This window comes from Danio rerio, chromosome 22, assembly GCF_049306965.1.
Source record: "Danio rerio strain Tuebingen ecotype United States chromosome 22, GRCz12tu, whole genome shotgun sequence".
In the NCBI taxonomy this organism is placed as follows: Eukaryota; Metazoa; Chordata; class Actinopteri; order Cypriniformes; family Danionidae; genus Danio; species Danio rerio.
In genome coordinates this window covers 12,735,518-12,763,514 of record NC_133197.1, presented here as the reverse complement: position 1 = coordinate 12,763,514, position 27,997 = coordinate 12,735,518, and the positions used below count along the sequence as shown (strand labels likewise).

General features: G+C 36.8%; 2 protein-coding genes and 1 long non-coding RNA gene across 7 annotated transcripts in view; 2 read left to right on the top strand and 1 right to left on the bottom strand.

The window, feature by feature from the left end:
- ahr2 (aryl hydrocarbon receptor 2) overlaps nt 1–22,917 on the top strand; it is a 118,605-nt gene extending 95,688 nt beyond the window's left edge. For both annotated transcript variants that reach the window (NM_131264.1, XM_073936280.1), the window contains 9 exon segments: nt 5,833–5,957; nt 11,635–11,724; nt 15,182–15,299; nt 15,569–15,708; nt 15,902–16,104; nt 16,199–16,308; nt 16,462–16,603; nt 16,687–18,487; nt 19,061–22,917. In NM_131264.1, coding sequence (NP_571339.1) covers nt 5,833–5,957; nt 11,635–11,724; nt 15,182–15,299; nt 15,569–15,708; nt 15,902–16,104; nt 16,199–16,308; nt 16,462–16,603; nt 16,687–18,487; nt 19,061–19,168 — 2,837 coding nt within the window. In that variant the 3' untranslated portion in view covers nt 19,169–22,917.
- Nucleotides 22,707–25,957, bottom strand: LOC141380186 (uncharacterized). Its single transcript, XR_012397807.1, has 2 exons — nt 25,786–25,957; nt 22,707–25,662 (listed from the first exon to the last, which is right to left on the bottom strand). It is a non-coding gene; the product is annotated as an uncharacterized lncRNA (long non-coding RNA).
- Nucleotides 25,958–26,145: 188 nt separating this feature from the next.
- ahr1b (aryl hydrocarbon receptor 1b) overlaps nt 26,146–27,997 on the top strand; it is a 71,204-nt gene continuing 69,352 nt past the window's right edge. For 3 of the 4 annotated variants that reach the window (XR_012397386.1, XR_012397385.1, XR_012397384.1), the window contains exon 1: nt 26,146–26,698. Coding sequence is in view for 1 of the 4 variants with exons in the window: in NM_001024816.2 (NP_001019987.1) it covers nt 26,658–26,698 (41 nt within the window). In the remaining 3 variants the exon portion in view is untranslated. The remainder of the gene's footprint in view (nt 26,699–27,997) is intronic. The other variant, NM_001024816.2, reaches the window with a different exon arrangement.

Genomic DNA, 27,997 nt, shown 5'->3' with positions numbered 1-27,997 from the left:
TCACAGTATGTCTGATAATACTTTTACATCTGAAGAAAGTCTTCTTTTGCTATAAAAGCAGTTTTAAATTTAAATAAAAAAAAATTTAAGTCTTTTCTTGAAGATTTCCTTCTTTTGGGGTTGCGTATTTTTGGATTTCAATAAACCGTGGAAAGTTAAGAATGAGACTGAGAAGGAGAGATTATTATACTTAACGACCAGTGTTTACAGTGTCAGGAGAGGCGAAGAAAAGGGTTGGTAAACGTCTGGGAAACGCTCCAGTTTGTTAGCTAATAGGGTTCAGGTGCTGTCAAGGATGCAGTCATTCTCAGCACGCGAGGTTATTAAACCACAGGCCAAACGAGAGCCCAGTGGGTTTCCCTCTCTCTCTTTCTCTCTCTTTCTCGGTCTTAATTTCTCTCTCTCTTGAACCCTCAGGAACACACATTGTGCCTCCTTTCACAATTCGGCAGACATTTTCCAGACACTGTCCTTTGAGAGAGACCAGAGAGTGTTATGTTTTGAAGCCTCGCTAATACCTCCAAAGCATTTTGTTGTTCGTGTTGTAAGTATCGTTTTGTATTCAGGCACAATCCGAAAACAAAACCGGTATAAGTGGCTTTGTTAGAAACTGTTCTTTTTGTTCTGATGCATGTCTGAAATGAGCTTTAAAGAACTTTGATGAAACAGTAGGTTAGCAGTAGGTTTTTTTCTTGTTTTATACACTCACCGGTCACTTTATTAGGTACACCTTACTAGTACTAGGTTGGAATCCCTTTCGCCTTCAGAACTGCCTTAATCCTTCATGGCATAGATTCAACAAGGTACTGGAAATATTCCTCAAAGATTTTGGTCCATATTGACATGATAGCATCATGCAGTTTCTGCAGATTTGTCTGCTGCACATCCCATCAACAAGGCATTTGCGCTCACAGCGCTCACTGAATATTTTCTCCTTTTCAGACCATTCTCTGTAAACCCTAGAGATGGTTGTAGGTGAAAATCCCAGTAGATCAGCAGTTTCTGAAATACTCAGACCAGCCTGTCCATGCCATGTTTAAAATCACCTTTCTTCCCCATTCTGATGTTTAAACTGCAGCAGATCGTCTTGACCATGTTTGCGTGCCTAAATTAATTCAAGTTGCTGCCATGTGATTGGCTGATTCAAAATTTGCTTTAATAAGCAGTTGGATAAGTGTAACTAATAGTGGCTGGTGAATATGTGAGTGTTTATGTTCCTGGGTCTTGTTTTGCTTCATTAAAATCTAGAATTTAAAAAAAAAAAAAAGTTTCATAATCTTTCTTTTAAAATCCTCTTTAGTTTCTGTATTTTAGGTTGCTATTGTAGGTATTACAAAAAAAGGAAAAAAGACCAAAGGTCTTTATCAGTGGCCTCAATAGTGTTCAAGGTCATTGCACAAACAATGGGTAACTGAAAACACCCTTTAAATTTTTTAGTATAATTTATAATATTATTCTCAAACTTAATTTTACATTTTTGACTAATATTTTTGACTGTTTGGTAACTCAACTATTTCAGTAACTAATAAGCATTATTCCAAAACTATTTCGCTTGACAATTTGAATTTGGAGGGATAGGTTTGACCCTGTCAGTGGCTATTTTACAAGTGAAAATGTTTGTCTCAACCCGAGTTTAATTTATATTTTTCACCAACAACTTAAATATTTGAGTCTCTTGAACTGTTTGGTTTCAAAGCTAAACTTTATTTTTCATACAAAATAGTTTTGGAGCGAAAGTGTTGACACTTATTTAGATCTGTACAAATGAACTATGGTATTTTCAAAACCACCGCTTTTTCTATGTGGCTTTGCCAGTCGTCCACAATGCAAACACCGTGTTGGGTCTCTGAAACTGAAATGTTCTGAAAACTCCAATCAGGGTGAGGATTTTCAAAACTGCTTAAGTGCATGTAGCTGGTGAATTTTTTTTTTTTTTTTTTTTTGACCCATTCATGATGTCATTTCCTTTGTGACATCAGATTATGCCCCACAATCTCAGTTGTTTACAAGATACACGTCTTGGTCTGCCAGGTTGACAGCCAACCAAACTAATAACACTTTTTTGAGGCTTCTGATTAGCTATCCTCACTTTACAGTTAGGAGCACATCTCCACATGTTTGGGATGCTCTTAACAGCACTGTTTAGAGTGTTTGGGGGGTTTTCATGTAGACCATTTTCATAGAGCCATGCATGTGTGGACAAGATTAAAGGGAGAGAAAATACACATTTATATGTGGATATGGCCTCTGTCAAGCATCTACTTTGTAATTTTAACTATTCACCTCAAACCTGAATTTTGCATTTGTCACACAAATAATTTTTAATGGCAAAGATGTTACTAAAGCTCCCTAAATCAAAGTTAAAACAATACCAGCAAATACTGATTACTAGGACAGCATAATCTTTAAAAATTACTCGAGATATTCTTAAATGAACTTGACCTTTTTGATCATTACCTCTCCTTGAAAGCGGTGGCTACCATTGGCGTTTCAGGAAGGGAGTAGTCCTCCACAATCAGCAGTGGGCTTGCGTTCAAATCTGCCTCAATTTGAGCACAATTACCCACAGTTTTGATGTCGAAAGAGCAGACAGAACAGCAAAAGATGAGAGGCGGATAAAAGATGAGCTCATCACGTGGGCCTGGATCGGGTCTTTCAGTTAGTTTAATGACCCGCATTAGACAAGTTCACCCTGTTCCTGATCACCATTCGCACCAGACCTCCCACTTTCTCCGGTTACACATGACAAGCGGAGAACGGGTTTAGAGATTGCGGTCGAGAGATGCCCGATGCGAAATTGAAGAGTACAAGCGGGACTTACGGCAGGAGGAGGGAAGGAACACGAGGGAAAGAGCACGTCGCGGTTGCATTGAGGGGGCCATGTGTGTTGAATTACAGTAATGGCAGATGAACAGACGGCAATTGATTGCTGCTTCAGATTGTCTGTGTTTGTGAAGCTTGTGACCACTCAGCCCTCCGGACCTCACTGGAGGTCACTGGAGGCCATCGGGAAGAAGAGGTGGACTGTGATTACATAGATGCTCCACAAAACCTCCATCTTTAATAACAGGCCCGATATGCTTATGAAAGGCTGGAGCTTTTAAGTACAGAGTCGAAAACGGGACCACATAGCCAAATGGCTGCCAACGTTTGACGGACATGCATGCCAGGAACATCCAAGAAGGTTCAGCAACAAAATTGGCCGACTCTCAGTTTTGTGTGTCACTGAGTTGTTGTGTGTCGGTAGACTGCAAGACTCCTGAGCAGCTGCCTTGCTTTGTGCACGTTCGCGCTCTTTAGCTTCAGAAGCTTAGCGCTAGGGGCCAAGTGGTCTGTTTTCCTCATCAAGAGTTCTTCCCCTTGCTCTCTCCGCTATCCATACTGTAGTTATTTCTTTGGTGTGGTGGCAGAGTTTGTATTACACCCTGTTTACTTCTCCATCAAGATCTGTGGTGAGTGTCAGCAGAACTTGGTCGTAGTCTTTCTCTGCTTTCGTCGAATTTTTTTTTTTTTTTACATTCATCTGCAGTTTAAACTGCCAATCCGATTAGCAGTCGCCGTTTAAAGTGGTTTGTGTTCGCCTCGGCTTTTCCCCTCGCCAAATAATCTCTCAACATCTGTGTCCTGTGGGGAGATATTTTTGGTCCCTTGCAGAAAAACGCTGTTCTTTCCCCTCCTCCACTTCTGCCGTTTTTTGTTTTTTTTTTCTCCTCTCTTCTCTTTCATTCCTTTACATTTTTTTTTTCAATCCAAGTGTTGCGATAGAGAGGGCTTGATAAGGTCTAGAAATAGCAAGGCATCTGCGCTGGTCAGGGAGGAAATGGCTTAGAGAGCCGCACCCATTGGCTTATGTTAGCTCAGCGTTAGCCTAGCGCAATACATTTCCACACACACACACGCACAAAATAACCTGCCAAAGCAGAGTTTAACTCTCTCTGCTTGATGGTAAACGATACGTCGAATAGTTTATTGTTCATTTAGGAATTTGAATTCACAGTTTGCTGAAAAGAAATGTGTGGAAAACTTGGCAAAACCACACAAAAACAATAAAGAATTTGGAACCGCTACTGGAAATGTTCACCTTGATGAAGTCATTTAATTTTATTTGTGCAGGAAAATCTGAACGTGTGTGTGTGTGTGTGTGCGTGTGTGTGTGTGCGTGTGTGTGTGTGTCAGGCATCTAGTAAATTTGGGCTGAAACTGTGTGTGCTCTGAAAGTGTTGAAATTTCTTCCTCTGTCTGACAGCAAGTAAAAACAACAGTTCCGTCACAAACAGTTCCGTCTGGTCAGTGACAAGCTTTAAGTAATAAACTTTTACACCAGTTTACCACAGAGTTTACCTCATATTTTAACCCAATTGTAAAGGTTTACCAATAAGATATTCATCTTGATACTGTTGTCTCAGTTTACCTCAGACTTTGTTTTTTTTTTAATGATTTATCTTTGGGTATTTATAGTTTTTCACTTTAGCTCTCATTTTACTTCCATGTCATCACAGATTCTTTCCGATGTAGTCTCGGACTTCTTATTTATTTCAGATTTTTGTCTCATATTTTAATGTTTTCTCCAGCTTATTGTATATTTTATCTTAGTTTATTACATATTTAACCTAATTTTGTCTCTCAATGTATGTTTACCACAGATTTACCTCAGTTTTTCTAATATTTTACCTGTTAAACCTCATTGTACAACAGATTGTACCTTAGCGTTTCTTAAATCAGAGGTTCTTAACCTTTTTCACTTCGACACACCTCCATCTGTGAAGACTCTGACATTTGTGATTGTCTGGAGAAATGCCTATTTTAAACGTTTATTTATTAGCAAAGCATTTCTTGTGCTTTCTACTATTATTCTCTTATTTTCTACAGCATCTTATAAGCAGCGATACACATTATATGAGCTTACTCGCGGCCCACCTACAGGATCGCTGTGGCTCACTAGTTGAGAATCCCTGCCTTTACCACAGATTTTACCTCAGTTTGCCTTATATATTACCACAGATTTACCTTAGAATTGCTTGCATTTTATCTCTTTTATTCTTTAGGCTTTTACTTCAGTTTAGTTCCCTTTATATTTTACTTAATGTTTCGTTAGATTTTTGCACCAGGTTACTTGGCATTTTACCTTGCAGGTTAAGATTAAAGATTACATTTCATGTAAGAGTTCACTCTATATTATAATTAATTTAGTCCAACTTTAACTCATTTAATCTAAAATTTAAATTTTGTTTTCCATCATTTTGACCATTCAGCTCATCCCTGGTATTGCATTAGTTGACTCAACATTTTACCATGCAGATTTAGGGCTTACCTCAGATTTGACCATTTGTCTCCAGGTTTTATTTTATAATAATTTGATGTACTTTAGTTTTCTTCAGATTTCGCCACTCGAGTTTCCTCAGTTTTCATCTTGTTTACTTCTAGTTCCTCAATGATTTTGTAACATGTTAGCACATTTAGTTCTACAGTAGCTTGTGCAAGACTCGAGTGTTCAACATGAAGCATCTGTCAAAAAGCACTTAGTTTTATTGACTAACACCTTATTAAATTGACTATATCTTTGTTCTTGAGTGGTACATATTGAGAGCAATAAGATAAACGATGTTCAGAGTTCAAGGAGGGAAAAGAATGATATTTACATGTACACAGTCCTTATCATAGGAAGAGATTTGCTTATTGATTATGCAATGTTTTATTAGCAAAATGGCGCAACTTTCATGATGGTTGCAACTGTGCTTTAAATGATGTATTATTCTATCAAATAGCAATAGAATGACCTTCGTAGTGGTAACCTTTTAGTAACCATGCACTTTTTCTCTCTTCTACTTTTAGCCACAATCAAAAAGACAGGAGGAAATGGATGGCTAAATGACCGGTCAGGGACGTTTGGAGGAAATGGACAAACAGCTTCCAGTCTGGATGGAGTCAACTTCTCAGAAGGGGAGCTGTTGTTGCAGGTAAAACACATGGAAAATGCAACACTGAACATCATAGTGACCTTCTACTTGTTTACATATGATTACACTGGACATTAGCATGCTCTATAAACACTTTGCACGTCATTTTACATAAAGATCAAGAGGAATTAGCTAAAATTCAAGGGTTTTTAAATGTGATTCTACTAATTTTTAAAAACTCAGAGACAAGCATCTGTCCACTTTCAAAATTATCTGTCAGTAGCCAAATTTTTATCCTAACATAAATCGAATCTTTTCAAAGTTCACCAAAAACCAATTTAAAAGTCAATTAGACTGACTAGTCTCATTCCCCAAGGAAATGTAATAATTTAATGTATTGTCTAAAAAGTGGCTAATTCATGTGAATTCATAGTATTTCATTTATATGAATCAGTGCGATTTTTCGAAGGAAGCAGGCTCCCAAACCTCACCCAGGGTATCCCCGGGGTCTTTAAATGGATTTATCAGCTTTTTTCTTAAATATATAAGGGCCTTAAACACTATTAAAAAGAGCTAAATGCTATTTACAAGATCATCAATTTTTAATAATTTTTTGTATGCCAAAGTTTGCCTGAATTTAATTTGCCAATATTGCAAATATATCAATAAAGTTCCACACCACACTGCTTTGTTGTTCACACCTGTAAATCGATTCATTTGTTTCACACGGCAAAGATTCTAAATGGACCAAAAGAGCTAAAACAAGTCACGTGCGAGTAAACTCTCCTCACATTGGTCAGAGTTTCAGGGTTTATTTTTGCAGAGTCCCGCTCAGCTGTCATGTGTCCTTATTGTAATTTATGATGATGAGCAAAAAGACATTGTAAGCGAAAAGCTGCGTTTTTATTTTGAATCTTGACACTCACAGACATCGTTACCAAGTATAAATCAGAGGTAAGACTTTCTCATACATAGCAGTTGGGTTATGCATTATAGGCCTTTACATGAAACGAACATTTACTGGAAGGAATGACCTCCCGCTCTACTCATAACTCTCTCTTCATATAGGCGTATATATGCCTATGACATATCCATGATACACTGAGATATAGCCGGGCTCAGATCGTATCGCTTTCTTACTACAATCGATCTGCCCCTGAATATGTCTCAATCAAGACGAGACCACCTCATTTAGGCACTCTCGGACCGATTGATTTGGCGTGGATCAGAGCGCGATTGCTGGATTCACATATGCCAAACGAACCACGCTAACTGGGCAAACGAGACGGGTTCCGAAATAAAAGTCTAAGTATGAAAGCACCCTTAGACAACACTTATTTCTGCTGTTCTATAGGCGCTACCTGCTGGATTAGCATTTTTACTCAGTATATGAATAATGTTTTAGACTAAAATTGATTTCTTACAATCAGTATTTAGTAAATATACTGAAAGTTAAAATGTCTGCAATGTTACTAGTTGAACCCTAAAGCTGCAACGAGGTCTTAAAACAATGGGCTGGGCGATAAAATTGGTATAGATATTTATTGACCGAACACCGATGTCACTATAGATTAAAAAAAAGATTCTGTATGTAGTTTCGGTATGAAGCGATATCGTTTATTAATGTGGCTGCTTAGTGTGCGCCTTAAAAGTAATGCCAATAAGCTTAGGGTGTAAGTTTGTCATTTGCAATGGAGGGGCCGCAACTTACATGACATGCATTTGGGAGCGACATGCACATGTTTTGCAAGCGGCACGCATGTGAACCACGTGCTTTTTCCAGCCGCATCTAGTTAAAAACAAGAGACGTCAGGGGAGCACTAGCACACAGTCCATTGTAAATGGTCAAGGAATCCATGTGCACGCGCTCAACAACACATGCAAAAACTTAGTGCCATATAGCTGCAGTGAGAAGATCGTACATGAAAAAAAGATGTAAGCATGTCGCCAAAGTGGCTTTTTGGTTTCTTTTCTTGTGCATCCCAGCCACTAGCACCCCATCCGAAAGAGTTTTTAGCGTAGGGGTAATATGGTCATTCAACATCACAATTTGTAATGTTGCAATATGTATTTGAGTAATGATGGCTGGTTTCTTTACTTGAAAGCTCAGATTTGATTATCATAATTTGTTTTGGTTACAGAGTTTGAAGATTACTGTATAATTATTCACCCCTTAAAGTTTGCTTTGATTTTTCAGCATTTACACTTTACCATTGCATACACTTTGTAACATTTAATTTCTCAAGTTTAAGAGTCTCTTTAAGACTTGTGTTTATTTTATTATATAGAGATCAGATATTTTGTTTAAACATTTTTGTTTTTGATTAACACTATTTACTAATGTTGGCAAATTAAAATAAAACTGTTAACTAAATGAATCCTAATATTTCTAAATGTAGTGTTAAAAATATTAAATAATTATCGATATTGAATGATATGAAACATGACATCGTGATAATTTCTTTTGCAATATCATCTAGCTCCATTAAAACATATAGACGGAGTCTTAAGAAAGGTCTTAAAATATTGAATTTGACTCTTTTGATTCCTGTATATACCCAGCCCACCCCCAACCTTAGCCACATTATCAGCAGATTGTACTAAAATGTACAATTGGGACCATTAAAACGAAATGGCCACTAAATCAAAGCTATGAATTGCCGCGAGATTGCGTTGAGCTGACCAGTATAGTATTGGTAACCTAGCAACCAACAGTACAAGACAAGCTTAATAAAGACAGTGATTATAATGCTGGATCTGTCAGGCAAATGCATTTTCCATCTCATATTATTTGCATGAACTGTTTTTCAAAACCATTTCAAGTGAGCATAATTTATTTATTTTTTTCGAACTAAGGAATTTTCATAAAAAATTTGTTATCACTCGTCATCAGTAGCGTGCGATACTTCGAAATTTGCTTTTACACAGGGTGATGGAATCCCTGCTATTGTCGTATATCATCTTATGCAAACTCTCACTCTGGGCTGTACAAAGAAGTCGGTAATTTCCCAAGGTTTTGTGTGTGTGTGTGTGTGTGTGTGTGTGTGTGTGTGTGTGTGTGTGTGTGTGTGTGTGTGTGTGTGTGTGTGTGTGTGTGTGTGTGTGTGTGTGTGTGTGTGTGTGTGTGTGTGTGTGTGTGTGTGTGTGTGTGTGTGTGTGTGTGTGTGTGTGTGTGTGTGTTTGCGCATAGCAGATAAAAAGTGTGAACATTTCCTGATTCCTTGGAAGGATGATAAACTAAACAACAGTCACATAGACCATCCACACTTTTTCATATAAAGCAGCTTCCCTGTCATAATAAACACATGAAAACTGAGCTGATGTTTCGTTTATTGTAGCTGTTGTCACGCTCTGTGACAAGGAATGAAGTCTGAGCATTCGAGATTCTCCACTATTGAGCAATGTTATCTTTTCTTTGTAAACTATATCACGTTGCTTCCAACCTACAAATATTGTGAGATTTTTTTTTTTTTACATTTCTCAGCCACATCTTTGTTTATCCCTCTCTCTCTTTCTCCATTGTTTGAGGGCTGTTGGTTCCTGTGCGTGACTAGCGGCGATATTCACCCCCTCTCTGTTGTCATGTTCAACACCTCAACAAAAGCCTGGCTAATTACATGGGATGTTTGCTGAAAAAAAAAAGATGTAAAAGAAGAAAAATGGCCTCATTATCCACACCCATCTTACTCGAAATCCCACGTGCTTTAAAACAAACAAAAACCCACATTTCTGTTTGTGTTTATGAAGTATTCAAATGAATGCATTTTTGATTTTGCTGCTAATATACTATGTGTTTGCATGTATTTGCATTTGCAAATATTTCTGATTTCAGTCACACTTTGTTTTAAGATACAGCTCTCACTATTAGTAAACCATTAACTATGACTTTTGCTTACGTAAACCACTAATTTGCTGCTTATTATTAGTTATCACGGTAGTAGTTAGGTTTTCATGGGTAGTATTAGGGATGTAGAATAAGATCATACTTTATAAGTACTAATTAACAGACAATATCTGAATAATAGGCATATAATATAAGCAAGATCAGACAGAATTTGCTGACTTTTTACTGCTGTTTATGGACACAATTTAGTAAAAAAAAAATAAAAATTAAAATGAAAAAGGGAAAAAAATCTGCTGATTAATGTGGAATGATTTTGAGAATATAATAACTAAAACACATAAAATAAAAATAAAAATGTATTTAATTAAATCCAGTTAGAATCATTGCGAAACAAAGCTACAGTATTCACCTTATTCTCCGCGTACAAGCGAGCGCAGCCATTTGAATCATTTTGGAATGACTTCCATTGATTTTAGATCTTAAATACTGCTCGTTTTGCAGCTTGTTGCAAACTATTATTTTCTTATTCTATTATTCTACTCTGTCTGTATAGTCATGCAAACACTTGTTTGTAGAGAAAGTAGTTTGACTGTTTGCCATTTATTATTCCTAGTCATTTCCCCATAGGCAACTAAATCTAAAGTTCTAAAACAATCCTAAAAACTTCAGCATTGAAGAATAAGGTCAGTATAATTTATCATAAAATATATCTACTACAATGCATGCAATCTAAAATTTCAAACAGTATGTATATAAATCATTGAAAAATTTGCATATTATTCAATAATTTACTGAAATTAATTTATAAAAACAGCTTAAATATACATTTACATAAGTAAATAAATAGATTTAATGATGGATTCTGATTTCAAGTAAGACTAGTAATAATAAGCCACTAGTTAATAGCGAGCATTGGTACTTAAACTATATTCTTGATTTTATTTTTCATTTTTTCAGATTTTTTTTTATTTCTATTTATGCACACAATATAGTAAAAAAAAAAAGTCTAAATTAAAAATGAAAACAAATACTCAGATTAATGTGGAATGATTTTGAGAGTATAGTAGCCACTTGTTAATAGTGAGAATTGGTAATGAACCTAAATTAAACTATTTCCCTGATTTATTGTTTTTTACAATATTTTGACTTTTTATTGCTATTTATGCACACAATATTGTAAAAATAGACATATTAAAGAAGGTAAAAATCTACAGATTTATGTGGAATGATTTTGAGAGTATAATAACTAAAACCCATAAAAAATAAAAACTTATTTTGGGTTAACGGTGCAAATCCAATTCTAACCAACCTAACCAAAACAAACATATCATAAAACGGATCTACTACAATTGTACATAAATCATTGGAACATTTGCATATTATTCAATAATTTTCTGAAATTAATATAAAAACGTAATAAATATATATTTACATAAGTAAATAAATAGATTTAATGATGGGCTCTGATTCCCTGTGGGACTAGTAATAATAAGCCACTAGTTAATAGTTAGAATTGGCGTATATTCTAAATTATTTCTGTCATTTTTGTGTATTTATTTATTTATTATTGAATTTGGCCTGTGGAGAAATAGTCGTTCCCAACGGACGAGCCTTTTATCCTTCACTTTTATCAATTGGTGAAGTTCTGTTCCTGGCAACTGGCTTGCTAGGTTTGGGACTTGTGGAGCTACGCATTGATGGATTTGCTCTTCAGTGTTTGGACTCTCAGCAGTGAATATAAACCACACTGAACTGAACTAAACTCAACTTAAACTCTGAAAACTGAACAGACACATTTTCAATTTACTAGAACTTCTATGTTGAGCTGCTTTGAAGTCTACATTGTAAAAGCGCTATAGAAATAAACATCAATTTAATTAATTTTTTCTCCAGGCACTCAATGGCTTCGTGCTGGTGGTCACGGCTGAAGGTTACGTATTCTACTCGTCTCCAACTATACAGGACTACTTGGGCTTCCATCAGGTGAGTTTTGCTTAAATTAAGTGTCATTAGGCATACGTTGACGTTTTCATACTCTGCAAAAAAACATTGCTAGTGAAAACAAAGCTATTTAGTTTACCAGCCTCAAACATCGATTGACAGTGGATGAATCCTACATAGTTGTCAAACCAACAGATGAGTCATGCTCTTGGAAACATTCATCATTCTTCAGTTCGTTCTTCGTTTGTGACTTTCCTCACCCTGGAGGAAGATTAATGGCTTTTAGAAATAAATTTTTCCTACGGTCATGAAATTCGCTTGATGTTTTTTTAGGATCATTCTGTGGGCGACAATGTTGGTCACAGGTACAAACTTAACAACTACTAGCCGTACTAAAGTAGGCTTTAAAAATATATATCCGCTTGATTCCTCATTAAGGTGTTTGTTTACTATTAAACAATCAGTCAAATTTTTTAATTTTTTAAATAGTTAAACTAGCCTACTGTTTGTTGAAAACATCAGTTTTCTTCCTTGTCCTATTTAGAACATGTATTCAAATTCATGTAAGCTAATATTTGCAAATGTCTCTCGATTAAGCGTTGTGTTTTGTTTTTTCTTTCAGTCTGGGATGTGCTTATCAGACATAGTTTGGCTTTGTTTATAAAAGAGGAGAAGCTCAGAAAAAGAACATCAAAGAGAGTCAAATTGAATGTTTGGATACTTCATTAAAGGACTCGCCAAACCTGTTCGTCTGTGTGTGTGAACCGCAGCCGGTTCTGCGAGTGGGAACGTGTGTTCCTGTATGTATAGATTGCATGTATAGATTACATAAACAATAGCCGCTTCATTACCAAATCCAACAATAAGGAGGCTATGGAGTACGTTTCACAATGTCTACTCAAATATACAGAACACACACAAATATTACAATGATAATAGTAGGTACATACCAAAATAATATGTTTGCACACCTAGGATATGTGAATGAAATCAGTGGTGTTTTTGTTGATATGCATCTGCGCATGTAGCGTGCGCTTGTTATTCCGTACCTGTTTTTCCTTACTAAATCAATTTCCCTGGAGTGTGTTGTTCCCTCTCTACAAGTCCAGGTCGTCACGGTTACGTAGTGAGGCAGGCCTGCGACACCTGCACACACAAGCGCATAAATGCATGCATACCCACCGCCACAGCGCTCTGAACACCTGCTGTGACTTAGCCGGCTTATAGCTATTCATATATTGCTGATTACTTTTATTCTAGAATCTAATAAATGTTATTTTGGAGGATTTTGATCAGCTTGATTAAATAATCAAATATTAATAAATAGGGCTGCATAACATATTGAATATTTGTGACCTTATATATAAACAAAAGTCCTGACAAAAGTCTTGTCTTTGATCCTAGCTGTAAGAGTAATAAATAATGACGTCAAGTTAATCATTTGGAAATATGGCAGAGGGTAGATTTTTCTGATGAATCATCTGTTGAACTGCATCCCAATCATCACAAATACTTCAGAATACTCACTGGAACCAGCATGGACTCAAGATTCTCACTGAAATCAGTCAAGTTTGATGAAGGAAAAATCATGTTTTGGAGTTACATGCAGTGGGCGTGCAAGATATCTGGAATGAATGGCAACATTAACAGCCTGAGGTATCAAGACATTTGTGCTGCCCATTGCATTACAAACCACAGGTTTGTGGGCAAATTCTTCAGTAGGATAGCACTCCTTCTCATACTCAAGCCTCTACATTAAAGTTCCTGAAAGCAAGGTTAAGGTGCTCCAGGATTGGCCAGCCCAATCACCAGACATGAACATTATTGAGCATGTCTGTGCAACCCCGCCGGTCCTACGCCACCCAACACACTCCGAGCTGATTTTGAACCAGCGACCTTCGGCATGGGAGTCGGTTGCTCTACCAAGGAGGCTAAAGACCATGGCCTCTAGTGTCTGTCGCTAGAGCACCTTTAGAGGTCAGAGGAGTGAGGTGTACCTGCACAGCACTTCACTACCTGGCCTCCGTTACATCTGGGGTAAGATGAAGGAGGTATTGAAGATGAATCCAAAGAATCTTGATGAACTCTGGAAGTCCGGCAAGAACACTTTCTTTGGCATTCCAGATGACTTTATTAATAAGTTATTCTATACTGTACATTATTTCTGTTAAGTGACAAGACTTTTGTCTAAGCAAAGTCAGACTTTACTGTCCTAATTAAATAATTAAAAATAAAGGCAAGATCAAATTTTATTTTGCTAAAATAAGCATAATCTTGAGGCCTTTGACTTTAATATAAAACGTTTTTGATATCAAATGATCAACTGGAAGTAAAACTGGAACAACATTATTTGTTGTTCCTAAACCTTAGATAGGCTACAAGACTTTTGTCAGGTAGTGTATGAAAATATAGATATTTAGTAAATTTGGTTGTATATAAAGTAAATGCACCAGCAACACAAATATTTGTATAATCAAAACAAAATGTAAATCTAAGCTTGTATAAAATATATATTAACATTCAATATATCTGAAGATGCAACACAATTGTGTGCATTGTGGCTTTTTGCATGATTTAATGAATGTATTGTTGTTTTTACAAAGATACATGTTTAAATATGTGTACAGTGTTAGGCAATTAATATATATCTCCTCTCTAAACCTACTCCCCTTTTTAGTCCTCATTATCCATTAAATGTGCATTTGTTGGTACAAGTTGTCATGAACGGTTTCTGGACCTTGTCTGGTTTTCATCCCCCACCATCCAGCCTGCAATAATTAGCACACACAGACTGAGCAAGCACTTAGAATAGACTTGTTTTCACTGGACTGCTAAGGAAAGAGAGAGGGAAAAAACAGAGTAAGAAAAATCAACTGGATTAATTGAAAACTTGCAGTGACCATGCCATCCTCTAGAGGGAGACATTTTTGATGATCAGGCAATAGCAGACTGAAGATTTTGTTTTGCTTTCTCATCAGTTGCTCTTCAGAAAAAACAAAGTTTTAACTGTTGTCATTGTTGCATGTCAAAAACGATAGAACATGCTGAACATGTTTTAGATGAACATGCTGCAATTACATCATGGGGAATTCAGAGAAGTGGTATAATGGTCAAGAAAATAAAAAACCTAGAATTTGTGCTCCATTTAACACATATAAGTTAGTGCCCATTAAAGACATGAGCTAAACTCTAAACCAGAGCAAAAAACAGCCATCTGGTGCAGCACCAGGGGAGCAGTTGGGTGTTAGATACTCATCCGGTCATGGGTGTTGAGAGTGAATGAGAGTGCGGTTTTTACACTCGCCCCCACCAACAACTCTTAGCCATACTGAGAATATAAAGCTTGACTTTTGGGTTAGAAGTCAGGCTGTGTAAGTTAAAAATAAACTGCATCTGAGAAGGTGTAAATATGTGAGAAGTCATGACAGGGGAATATAGATAAAAAAGATGTTTTGTTGTCATATATGTTCTTACATATCTTCTTAAACTGTCTTTACAGTCGGATGTGGTCCACCAGAGTGTATTTGAGCTCATCCATACAGATGATCGGGCAATGTTTCGAAGGCAACTACACTTCGCTCTCAATCCCTCAAGTGACAGTGCTGATGGATCTGAGGGTTAGTAGCAACTCTATCCCTAACACTAATGTGCAAATAGGGTCAGTGAGTTCCTGGTAATGTGTTGTCAACTTGTACTGCAATGCCCAGCCCTGAATGTTTTGTGAATGAGCAGACTTCTGTGGAGAATAAGACAGCTGTGGGAGGATCAGTTCAGATTTATTAAATGGAGCCTTGTATAAACCAGGGATGATGAATATGGGTTGTGATTCATAGCCGATGACATCACTGTTTTTCTCTTTTGCTTGGCACAACCGATTGGTCTCCAGCAATGCAGAGCAGCAGTGATATCACCAGGGACATGGTCAACTACAACCCTCAACACATCCCTCCAGAAAACTCTTCTTTCCTGGAACGAAGTTTCTGTTGCCGATTCAGATGCCTCCTTGACAACTCGTCAGGCTTCCTGGTAAACATCCTAATCGATATTGTAGAGTTAATTTTGGGACAAATCCTTTGCACTAGACTCAGTATTTGTTTCTCTGCATAAAACATATTGCAGCAACAGCTGTATAAATAAATCTGTTGTTGATTGTTTACTCTCAGTGTCAGACCCTCATGGGTCTAAATATGAATTTCATGTCCTTTCTTTTGTCCCTAAGGCCCTGAACTTCCAGGGGAGGCTGAAATATCTCCATGGGCAAAACAAGTTGGCAGAAGATGGGACTTTGGCTCACCCTCAGCTGGCTCTTTTTATCATTGCTACACCCCTCCAGCCACCCTCGATCTTGGAGATCAGGAGTAAAACTCTCCTCTTCCAAACAAAACACAAGCTGGACTTCACACCCATGGGTATCGACACAAGGTAGCTTTCCTTTTAAAGACAGAATCAGATTGTGCCAAACATTTATTTTAACACACAATGTTAAACATTTTCTTCTTGTTTTAAATTTCTGCAGAGGGAAGGTGGTTCTTGGCTACACTGAGATTGAGCTGTGTATGAGAGGCTCTGGGTATCAGTTCATTCACGCTGCTGACATGATGTACTGTGCTGACAACCACATCAGAAGTGAGTTATGTCGGACCTTGGCCTAGTAGTACTTGTTAAATCAAAGTCAAGTCTATCCTTAGTTGTTTGACTTGGCCTTTAGACAAATTCCATTTAAGGACTTCACAAATATCAAATACGTCTTTAAAATCTATGTTTTTTCTTTTTTTATAGTGATAAAGACAGGAGAGAGTGGATTAACCGTCTTCAGGCTTCTTTCAAAAGGGGGTACCTGGATCTGGGTGCAGGCCAATGCTAGGCTTGTTTATAAAGCAGGAAGACCAGACTTCATTATTGCTAGGCAGAGAGCACTAACGTACGTTAAACCTGATTCTAATGATGTCATTGTTAATCTAATCTTTTGGTATGTCTAATTAATGTAATGCCTGTATTTTATAGTAATGAGGAGGGTGAGGAACATCTCCGTCAAAGGAAGTTGCAGCTACCATTTAACTGCGCCACTGGTGAGGGTGTCTTGTATGAGGTTGGTCCCACACTGGATGTTGCTGAGATTCAAAATCAGAGCAAAGGCCAGAAAATGCTCAATCCTCCATCTCTGGACCCAGATTCTCTTCTCGGCTCCATGCTGAAACAGGACCATTCTCTTTACAGCCAGAATAATGACCCCAATTCCCAGTTTACCATTGACAAAGCGTTTGGGGATAGCCACGCCCTGCTCAATGTCCCTGGGAACACCTGGCAGCCGTCAACCCCAAACACTGTGCCTGGGATAAAGGAGGAAGCTGTAGTAAAAGACATGTTAGAAACCTTGCAGCAGATTATCGAGGTCGGCAATAATTGCAACAGCCTTGAAGATTTTAATTTGGACAGGATGGAGCTGAAGGAGTGGGAGAACACTCTGTGCAGGATGAACTACAACAACGATATGGAAATTAACGAAATCATCACAGAAGACATCTTCTCTTATGTGGAGGATGTTCTTTTCAAAGAAAATGGCATTCAACCACTGAAGGACCTTGGTCCATTTTCAGAAATGTCTGAGGGTCTATCAGAGTTGGAGTTGCAGAATAACTTGGCTGCTAACCAGGAATTCAGCTGCCAGGCAGGGGTGCATGGTGGATCTCCAGGTCAGGGTGGATTCATCGGAATGAACATCCAAGAGGGAATGGATACTAGTAGTCCTGGAAGAGGGACGGTGAAGCTCTCCCATATGGGGCCGCAGATGCTACCTGGGAACAATTTCATCCAATCATTTGGACTAGATCAGACAACCCAAAAGATGGCCGGCAACAGTAACATTTTGTTTAGGCCTTCTCTTGCCATGCAGCAGAGTCAGCAGCCAAACCAAATCAATCTTGGCCTGCAAGGTGTTGTGCAAGAGAATGGTATAGTGCCATGTGGCCAGAGAAACCTACTGACTGGAAACCAGCCCCATCCAAACACAACGACTCTCCCTCTTCAGAGTCCTCTGGTGCAGGGCACATCCACCCAGCCGATGGGCTTCCGCAACCAGAATTCCCTTCCCCAACAACCATCAATCAGTCAGAACCCTCAGTGGGTACCCAGCAGCAACAGTGTGGTGGATAACAGGATGAACTCTTGCGCCCATAACGTTTCAGGCCCACAAGATGCAGGACTGCACTCTGGCCCATTTGCCAACCTGCAAGGACAGTTTTCTCTCCACACTCAAAATGCTGCCAATGCAGGACCGCCTGGCTGGCAGCAATCCCAAACTACCCCTCAGGGAGTCCCCACATCATTTTCCGGCGGGCATCAGCCGGGTTTCATCAGCCAAGTTACAGACTTCCAAAGAGGCACACTTAATCAAATGATGCCGCACACAAACGGACAAGGAATCGGATCTGGCTTCTTGCCCCAGACATCTGCAAGTGCCATTTATCCTCAGCAAGGTGATTTCATCAACAACAGCCCTCAAAAGACTTCTACCAGTTGCATGTTCATGAACAACGCTCAACCCTCTGTGAACGGAATGCAGTATGGTTCTGCCAATCTGGTATCTGGGATGTCATCCTGCCAAGGGACTAAAGGTCTGCTTACCCAGAGCCCTACACAAGCATCCTGCTACTTCCAGAGAGGTCCCAGTGAGACCATTGTGGGCACAGCGGTCATCCCACAAGAGGACAACAACATTAGCCCCATGGCTTGTCAACTACCACTTGGATTACCTCCAGATAACATAATTTCTCAGCAGTATCTCTCCTGCAATAGCCAGACACAGGTAAACTGTACTAATATGATCCATGGTGTAATTATAACTTCAGATCATTATTTGCTAGCTCGATGATCAAAGCACCAGGTGTGTGCTCACTCCCTATTTTTAGATTAGGTCTTTAAGTTTGTTGAGAGTAGCAGAACTGCCCTGTTCCTACCCCAGGCTCAATGTGTCATGCCACAATCAAGGCTTTTGAAAGATTGAGTTATCTCAACTTTACCTTTCACAGTGTGTTATTTACGTGAAAGACAAGCTCTCGAATTTTGTATCTTATAATTTTGTAAATTATACAGACTCAGAGCCGGTTTTCAAATTGTTTGGTTATTATTCAGTTCGTCTTCAATGAGATCAGTTCTTTTAAAAGTGAATTCCTACAGTTCTCACAGAAAGTACTAAACCCTGAATTGTAAATTAAGCCGTCAAAACAGTTTGTCAGTAACCAAAGGCTGGACACAAAGACTTGGAGAGAAAGTTCTGCTTTAAATTATTTTCCATGCACAGCTTAAAGAACAGCATGATATAATTGCTATGGAATGGACCAAGCATTCCTTTAATGGTTTCAATTTTGTCCCTTCACAGGTCGCAAACCGTCCACTTAAGGAGACCGAAACGTTCCACTTTCCTACGCTGACCAACGGAACCACCTACTTTCCCGACAACAACCAAAGCAACTGCTGTGACTACTAGTCATAGAGCCTTCATAGTGCAGCCTGACACATCATCAGTGTAGTTCCTGTTCCGAGAAAAAAAAGAATGCATAATTACTTTGTCCCTATAGAGACACGCATCCACTTCTGATGACACTCTTGGCTAACAACCTACATGACAATATAGAACTCTTGCTTCTTACCACACTTTTTTCACCCTCATATACTTGTTCACACCCTCTCTAATAAGAAATAAGCAATGGCAATATTTTTTTAAAGAACGTCCTTTTGTCCCTTATGGATCTTGGTTGTTTTTTTTGCCATTCTGAAAAAAAAAGCCAGACAGAGTGTAATGGCAGGGCGAGGTGTGCAAGCAAATTTTTTTTTGGATGTGTGTGAGAGATAGCCTAGTGTTCATTTATGAAGTATGCAGAAGGAATGGTGGAACTTTTTAATTGTGTGGCAACTCTGAGGAAAGCATTTCGAGGTGCACTCTTGATGCCTTTTATTGGGGTACGTTTAGATTCAAAGGGAGATTGTCTGCAGACCTTTAACCTTTGTGTATCCCACTTTTTAAGACATAATTTTGTCTAGAGAAATGAATACTCTACTAACAGCCTCTGTGGAACCATTGGACTGTCAGTGCAAATGTTTGACTTGCCGACTTCAAAATTGGAGTTCCTTAAAACTCCACCTACTTTATGGACAACAGTGATGAGATGTAAAGTTGGCCAATCAAATTTATTTGAAAAAAACTGAATGAAAGCCACACAGTAATGGAAAGTCCAAGGAAATATGGCGCCTTCTTTACCTAAACACTTTTTTTTGTTACTATTCAAGGAGTTAACCGCAAAAATCTCATGTATCGTCTGCTCTTGCCACGCTTTTATGGTTGCGTTAACCATGTTTCATGTGTATTACAACAATATCTGAATGTTATCGCTTATTAATTTGTTCAAGTTTTGTTTTGTTTTTAAAAAAAGAAAGTGTGTTTTGTACTTTTTTATGCATATAGTCGAAATTATGGAAATGCCATTGAGCCATTTTGTCCACTTGTCTGATTACACTCTTGCTTTAACTCAACTTCTAGAAGTTCTTAAATCGAGTTGCGTGCCATGAGAATCACAGCAGCCAGCGTATCCTGCCTCCAGATGACATGTAAAGACAGAAAGAGAGTTTTCAGAAGGCTCAGAGTAGGGCTGAGCAATTCATCGAAGGGGATTTTCATGCGCATTTTGTCAGTAAAGCTGGTTCTAGTTAACCTACAACATGTACATTCTGATGGAGCAGGATTTACTACACAGAGCTGATAATGACAGTTCCCACACTTTTGCATTGAACTATGATTTACTAATAATATAAAAATACTACATACAATAACATGTTATTACTCCAGTGTTTGAAATAGCATCTTATGTGAGATGATTTCGTAGTTGTGTGATTATTAGTCACACTTAATCAATAAATGCAGTTAAAACTTCTGCTTTTAACAAAACACTAGGGGGATTTCTTGGGTTTCTTCATGGGTGTTTGGAGTTTCTGTGCGAGAGCACCCTCTGGTGTTCGGAAGAGATTTACTACAGATGCTTCCCTGACAAGATGTGCATGACAATCGTAGCTTTGCTCAATCGCGCTTGCAATTTCGTTGTGACCTAGCCCTTGTGTAAATACCAGTCACTTCCAAAGTAAATTTTTATTAGAAGATAATTTACTTTCTACGGCCACAGTTAAACTTTTTTAGCATCTTCTTTAGCGTCGCTCTTGGTCATTCAGGAAATACAGCCGCAGCCAAAAAGTTAGAGAATACATTTCTGTGAGTCATTCATGAAATCTTTTCCATAAATTGTATTCATTTGAATGCGATTCCTGCAGGAATTTGGTTCATGAACGAGGCCCAAAGTTTGTACCCCACTCCGTGCCTTATTTTAGACGATTTTAACAGCATTTGATATGATTGTAGCAGCCTTTTGAATGTGTAAATATACCAAAACATATTTGTTTGAGATCTTAGCTGCGCAAAATATGACTGATTGGTTTATTATATAGTAATACCTGAAAAAATTACCTTTATTTAGCTGTTGCTTCTTTTTTCCCCTGCAGTAAGAACAGAAATTTTGTTAATCCCTCAAACTCACACTCCCAAAGCCTTTTCCTTTCATCGTCTGAAACGGAAACACTGTGTGCCTTAATTTTTTCCCCAATTCAAAGGATATTTCACATATTCCTCCCCATTTTCTGCTCTCTTTTAATGAAATGATTGAAAGGAGGAATGGAATTGAAACGGCAGCTATAATTGAATCTGAGAAGCATTGTTTTTTTAACAACTGGCCGTTGTTAGCATGGACGGAATCGATTATGTTAGTTTGCTAATGTACATAGCCTCACAATTCAGGAGTTACAGGACATATTATGCCCCGTTTGTCTTTTTAAGTGCCTTAAAATAGCTTTCGTTAACGTTATTCCCTTTTTGGTTTCGTTTGTACTGAAAGCTAAAGGAATTGTTGGATTTGATGTAATGTATTTTTTTTCTGCTGGTTAAGATAGGAGGTTAGAAAATCGCTAAATGATTGCTTGATCGATTGATTGATAGATAGTTGGTTAATGGATGGTCGTTTATCAGTTGTTAAAGTTGACTAAATGATTACGCACAAATAATAGCGATGGATTTGGTTTGCTCTGATTTTCGTTTTTCATTCTTCGAAATACCTATTACGCCTTGTTCTAATTAAGCGCGATACAATTAAGTGATAAAAGCTATACTTGTGCTGGGTAGCTCCGTCCACAGTGCTGTATATTCACTAAAACAGTGGTTCTCAAATGGTTTTACTTCAGATTTTACAGTCAGTTAAAACATTACATTTGTTTTATTTTGTTGTAAAAAGGCTGCTTTGTCTTGCTAAGGCTAATTTTGTATCGTGCATTTGATGTATCTTAAATAGTTGCAATAAAATAATTCACACTTTTGGTGTGAAGTTGAAAATGACGCACAGTTTGTTTTATTTGTTCCGCTTATGTTCATAATCATAAAGATGTTGCTGAAATAACACATTGAAAAAAGTGTGGTGTCTGGGTCACTTTTTCGCACTCGAAAACTATTTTTAGGCTGTGACCCACCAATTGAGAACCACTGTGTTGAATATTAAAACGTATTTCTAACTGAGAATTAGTTTTTTAGTGATGACGACAGATTTCTTGTCACCTAAATCTTGTCCATCTGCTTCGTAAACTGTATTAGACAGTTTAATGTCTATGCCTTATTTTATGAATTCGACTAGATAAGGTTTAGTGGTCCAGAAAATGACCCTTATGTGCCATAAATAGATGGTTGTGGAATAATTAAATGAAAATAAAACAGGTTTATAGTGGAATAAACACAGATAGATGTTGAATTGAATTCACTCACAGCGTTGAACTTCCCCCGGTGCCAAAATAAAAAAAAAGTTCATATATACTGTATGCGCACTTGTTAGGACGTCCTGCCCTTCACCACTAAACTACAAATCCTTTAGGAAGAAATAATAGCACTTAACACTTCAGTTTCTTGTGTATCGTGTTTGTGAGGCCTCTTTTAAAATGCAGTATCTTTGTTTATTTGTTGTATCATTGTATGTTTTTTTTTTGTTTGTTTGTTTTGGCTTGTGCACACTGCATTGTAAACGCTTCATACATGTATTATGTATCTTATTTTGTACTTTTTTTTCAGCACAACTGTAAAATCTGTATACTCAAATGGATGTCACACAAATACAGGCTATACACATACATCTATATTATATATATATAAATATAGCTCTTGTCTGTTTTTATTTTTATATCAAATGATTACTTTGTGATTCTCATTATTGATATTATACTAAAATGGCGTTGATGACTCAATGGCTTTAGCTGCTCATTTTATGATAGACAGACAGACAGACAGACAGACAGACAGATAGACAGATAGACAGATAGACAGATAGATAGATAGATAGATAGATAGATAGATAGATAGATAGATAGATAGATAGATAGATAGATAGATAGATAGATAGATAGATCACATGTTTACCGCACGGGGGCGCTAATGTATTTATTTTGAATGTATGCCAGTACAGGTCAATGGTATACTGTAGGCTAATGTAAAGTGAAAGGCGAGTTTTCAGTTGCATCAATTGGCGTATAGAGAAATATTATGGGCCACCATTTTATAGAAAAAAATTGGGGAGATATAGTCACTTTCAAATCATCTTTTAATCATTACCGCCTTTTAAATGCATGCAAAACAGATGTGTGCAAGAGCTTGAATGCACCTAGAGTGCACCTAGAGGGATTTTGCTGTGGTACTACATAAACTTCTAATACTGTAAATAGTACTGTTATTATAGTCAATAAATGTCGAATTGACTATTCATTAGTTCTGACAGCGTAGGAAAGTATGCGGCATAAGAGAAGCTGGAAAATAAGGATTAAACCTCGGAAAAGTAGCCTAACGATGTTTTTTGGGCGAATTAATTTTCATTTTTAGCCTACCTTATGGCCACATTTAGTGTATAGGCTAGTAAACCCATCGTGTGAACCACGTTAGTTATAAGTTTACTGTTACCGTTTATTTTATTTAGATAATTTAGTGAGGGTTCATTTGCATATTTACAGGGGTCGGCGTCATTCAGTAAGGCATTACCCAGCAAGCATTTTTTTTTTTTGGTTTTTAAAAGATGTCTAATAGATGTATAAACATCGTCTTGGCTAAATCAAGGCTACATTTGGGCTGTCAGCAAAAATCTAATAGACGTCTAAGAATAGGCCAAAACTAGTCATCAAATAAACAGAAATGAATAACTACATATAAAGTCTGTCTATTTGAAGACTAGTATGGGCTAGATGTCTTTTAGATTTTCTCTGACAACCAAAGTTTAGCCCTGTTTAACCAAGCTGTTTAGATGTCTATTAGACGTCTATTAAATTTTACTGGGTGCCTAATTGCTCATCCTCATGAAAGCTGCTTTCAAATCAACTGTTTCCCTTAATGGATTTTTCGGACAAAAGGTAAGATTGAAAACCATTTTCTTCACCTCCTATGGGCGTTTTCTGTCATATTTTTCCTTCAAATAAAACTAATGTTTATCCGAACACTCTAACGACAGTTCGCAACTTTTTGATTTAGTGGCTAATTCTCTTAAGATCAGCCTGGTTTATCCACATTCTTACGCCTTCATGGCCTTCTGCGTTAATTGTGTTTCTTTCAGTTATCAAATATTGAAAGGTTTTTTTTATAAAAATTTGTTATATAGTAATTAGAATCCTTGAAATTATTTGTAAATTTCTGTAAACAGAGATGTCTGTTTTGTATAGCCTGTGGAATAGCAATTCTTTATTTTATAAATTATAAGGGTTAATTTAAACTTGAGAAATTTAAAAGCAAAATTTAAATAACTTTTTTTTTCCCTTTAACCCTTAAACCACTTGCTCTACCAAATGGTTGATTATATTTTCGCTGTTTTAAAATATGACTGTTAAAGTCATTTTAAAAATGACTAAATAATTTAAATAATGGTTTACACTGCACAGTATTGTTGGTTTACAAAAAAATAAAAAATCAAACATACAAAATCCTGTTGCACTACTACACTTTTGGTTTTATTGTAAAAGAAAAAAACAAGAAATCATGTTAAATGAGAATTTGAAATATTTAGGGCATACTTCGAAAAATAAAGGTGATTTAGCATTTAAAAATGTTTTATTTTGAATATTCTTTAAATAAATTGATTTTACACTTCATATTTTCAGATTTTTTTCCATAGTGTATGTATTAATTCCGGTACTTTCCATAAACCGACATGTCAACCACAGTGGCAGATTTAGTGATTCGGGGGTCATAAGCATCCGGCCATGGAGCCTGAAAATTCTAAAATACACCGTTTTCTCTTTAATTTCATTTTAATATATTTTGCTGTTTTTATTCTTATATCACTCAATTTCCTTTTCTACATTTTGTCTTAATGCAGAATAATGATAACAACATGTAAGCAGCTTGTAAACCTTTTCAATTATTTGTTTTCTTAAAATGGATTCACAACTAAAAATTATGAACTATTTCGCTTTTAAAACTAAATCTCTACCTAATTTAACTGCTGACTGATCCATTATTGAGGGTGGGGGACACATTTGCCCATTTGCGGTGTAATAAACATTAAACTTATTTTTTTAGACACCCGTCATACAAAATATGATAGTTATAATTTATTCTAGGTATTTATTTTGTGAACCCTTAGATTTCACTGGGCCAAGTGGACGCTTACCTTAATTCCGCCCCTGTCAACGATGTGGTAGAGGTTGATATTTTAGAAATTATGTGATGTGTTGAAAAAAATGCATTAGTGTTAACTAGCGACATTAGGAGTTAAGAAATGCAATCTTCGTGAGACAATTAACCCACCATACCTCTGACGAACATGCATGTAGGCCTATGTCTATATTGCGTCCGTTGGTAATAGATGTCTTTTGGACGTCCATCAGAAGTCCAATGTTCAGTGGGAAAGGGTTAATGTCGGCCTACTTGAAAGTTAATGTTTAAAATGTGTTTACACATCTTAATTTGGCAAGCATTATTTAAAATGCCCTTGTATTAAATATCAAGTGTAAAAGCTGACCAGATTAAAAAAAGAAAAGCAAACATACTGTGTCCAGCAGTCTAATTAATATTTATCAGGCGTGTGAGCGTTTCTTGGTAACCTTCCTGGGGAATCCAGCGTGTAATCTCATTAATATTTATAAACAATATCTCCTCCCTACTCTGATTGGTTGCGCCAACTTGCCAACGCCTGCCTTTCTGCAAATCACATTTCGTTATAAATATTCATAAGCATAGAAACGTAATTTTGAACCCCGCTGACCAATCACAGGAGTTAAAAAGTCTGACGTTCTGTATCCTAGGAGATTTTTCCCCTTTGCCTTTAAGCCGTGGCCTCTGATGCTCTACGCGCGCTCCTGCGCAAATCTGTGCCGGTTGCCTGGTCAACCAAATGCGCGTGCCCCTTCAAACCGATGTCGAGAGCGCGCAGTTGGGGGGACTTAGTGAAGCGGCTCGGCCAAAAATGAATTAGACACGAAGCTGGAACAAATTATGACGCGGGATTTGGTTTATTTGTGTAAATATAACGTGTAATGTATTATTCTAGCCAAACATTTGACTTTGGAGGCTTGTTTACAAACTCATCAGCACTGTTGGGGACGAATAAGATGAAGAGGATTTCTTGTCACTTCTTATCAATGCTAAAATATATTTGAAGAGGAATTACACTCTTTGCGTTTCCTTTTATGTGATATTGAGATTTTGGGTGCCTTTTTTGCACAATTTATACAATATTATATTTATTATAAGCATTTTTTCAAGTATAATTATTATTTTAACACTAACGACCTGCGCATGAAATCAGATTTTATTTGTTTACGGGGTTGTTTTGCTTAATTTAGAAGGATTTCTGTTTCTGATAATTTGTTATAATTAATTTCACCTGAAGACTTGGACTCCTCATATTGACGCCTTAAACATGTACGCGGGACGAAAAAGAAGAAAACCGGTGCAAAGGACGTGAGTGTTTAACAGAAAAGTGTGTGTCTGTGTGATGAATTAATGTAGCATATTGGATTCTGAGAGAACATGTAGCCCGACATTATATACAAAAACAAACCAATATTTAGCGATAATTAGTGGTTTATTAGTATTTTCCCTCAGAAACTCACAACAGTAATGTTGGTCGGATATAATCTCTTTAGGCCAGTCTGTCAGAAGTAAATATTTATATGTACTTTTATTATTTCATTTCAGTTAATCAAACGTGGTAGTATTATTAGTGCTTTTTGTGTTATTTGTGTGCGTAATAATGTTCTATTCCAATTCTCAGTACTGCTCGCTTGGTAATAATATGCTTACATAAGGCTTTACTGCTCTATTCTTTACCATGTACAAGAATGTACATTAAAATTCCTGCCTTAAATTGTAATATATCAAAAGATATCAGATTAGTGCTCTGGAATGCTGTTCTGAAAATGTACGGAGTGAAGTGATTGCTATTTTTGCTATCACACTTTTATTTAAAATATGATATCAAAATTCCTGTAAATTAGTTCATATACTTACTAACATGAACTATGTATGAACAGTGCTTGTAGAGCATATATTAATCATAGTACAACGTTTATTAATGGCTTATTAAAATAAAAATGTATGTTTTTTATCGTTGGTTAATGCACTGCGAGTTAACTTGAACTAATTGTATTTTTATTAACTGAATAAATGTGTTGTTTACTCTTTGTTCGTGTAAGGAAATGCAATAACTAATACAACCTTATTATAAAGTGTTACCAAAATATATTATTTGTATAATATATTTTTAATATATCTTTTTTTATTATTTGAATTATTGTTTTAATTTTATTTAGTAATTGACTTATTACATGATTTTACATAAACTTGCAAGATTTACCCTGGAATTTGAATTTATGTTGTGCACAATTATGTTCATATATTTGATTATTAATTAATGCTATTCTTTTAAAACACCTTCATTATTAACAGTTATGCCACCTAGTTTTAAAATCAAGTTTATATAGCTGTTACATAAAATAATCAAAGCAACTTATATATATTTATTTTTTTTTATAAATTATTATTGACATTGTTATTTATTTATTTTCTGTACATAACTTTAAACAGTCACATCAGTCTGCAGTGATTGTTTCATTCATAATGAAATCTTATTTACAGTAACAGCCCATTACATTTCATAATCTCTGCATGTATACGTGACGTGCGTGCCTGTGTGCGTGTACCAGGATTCAGATTTTACGCTAGGGTGGTGACCCGAAAGTGTTTTTTTGTACAAAGGTG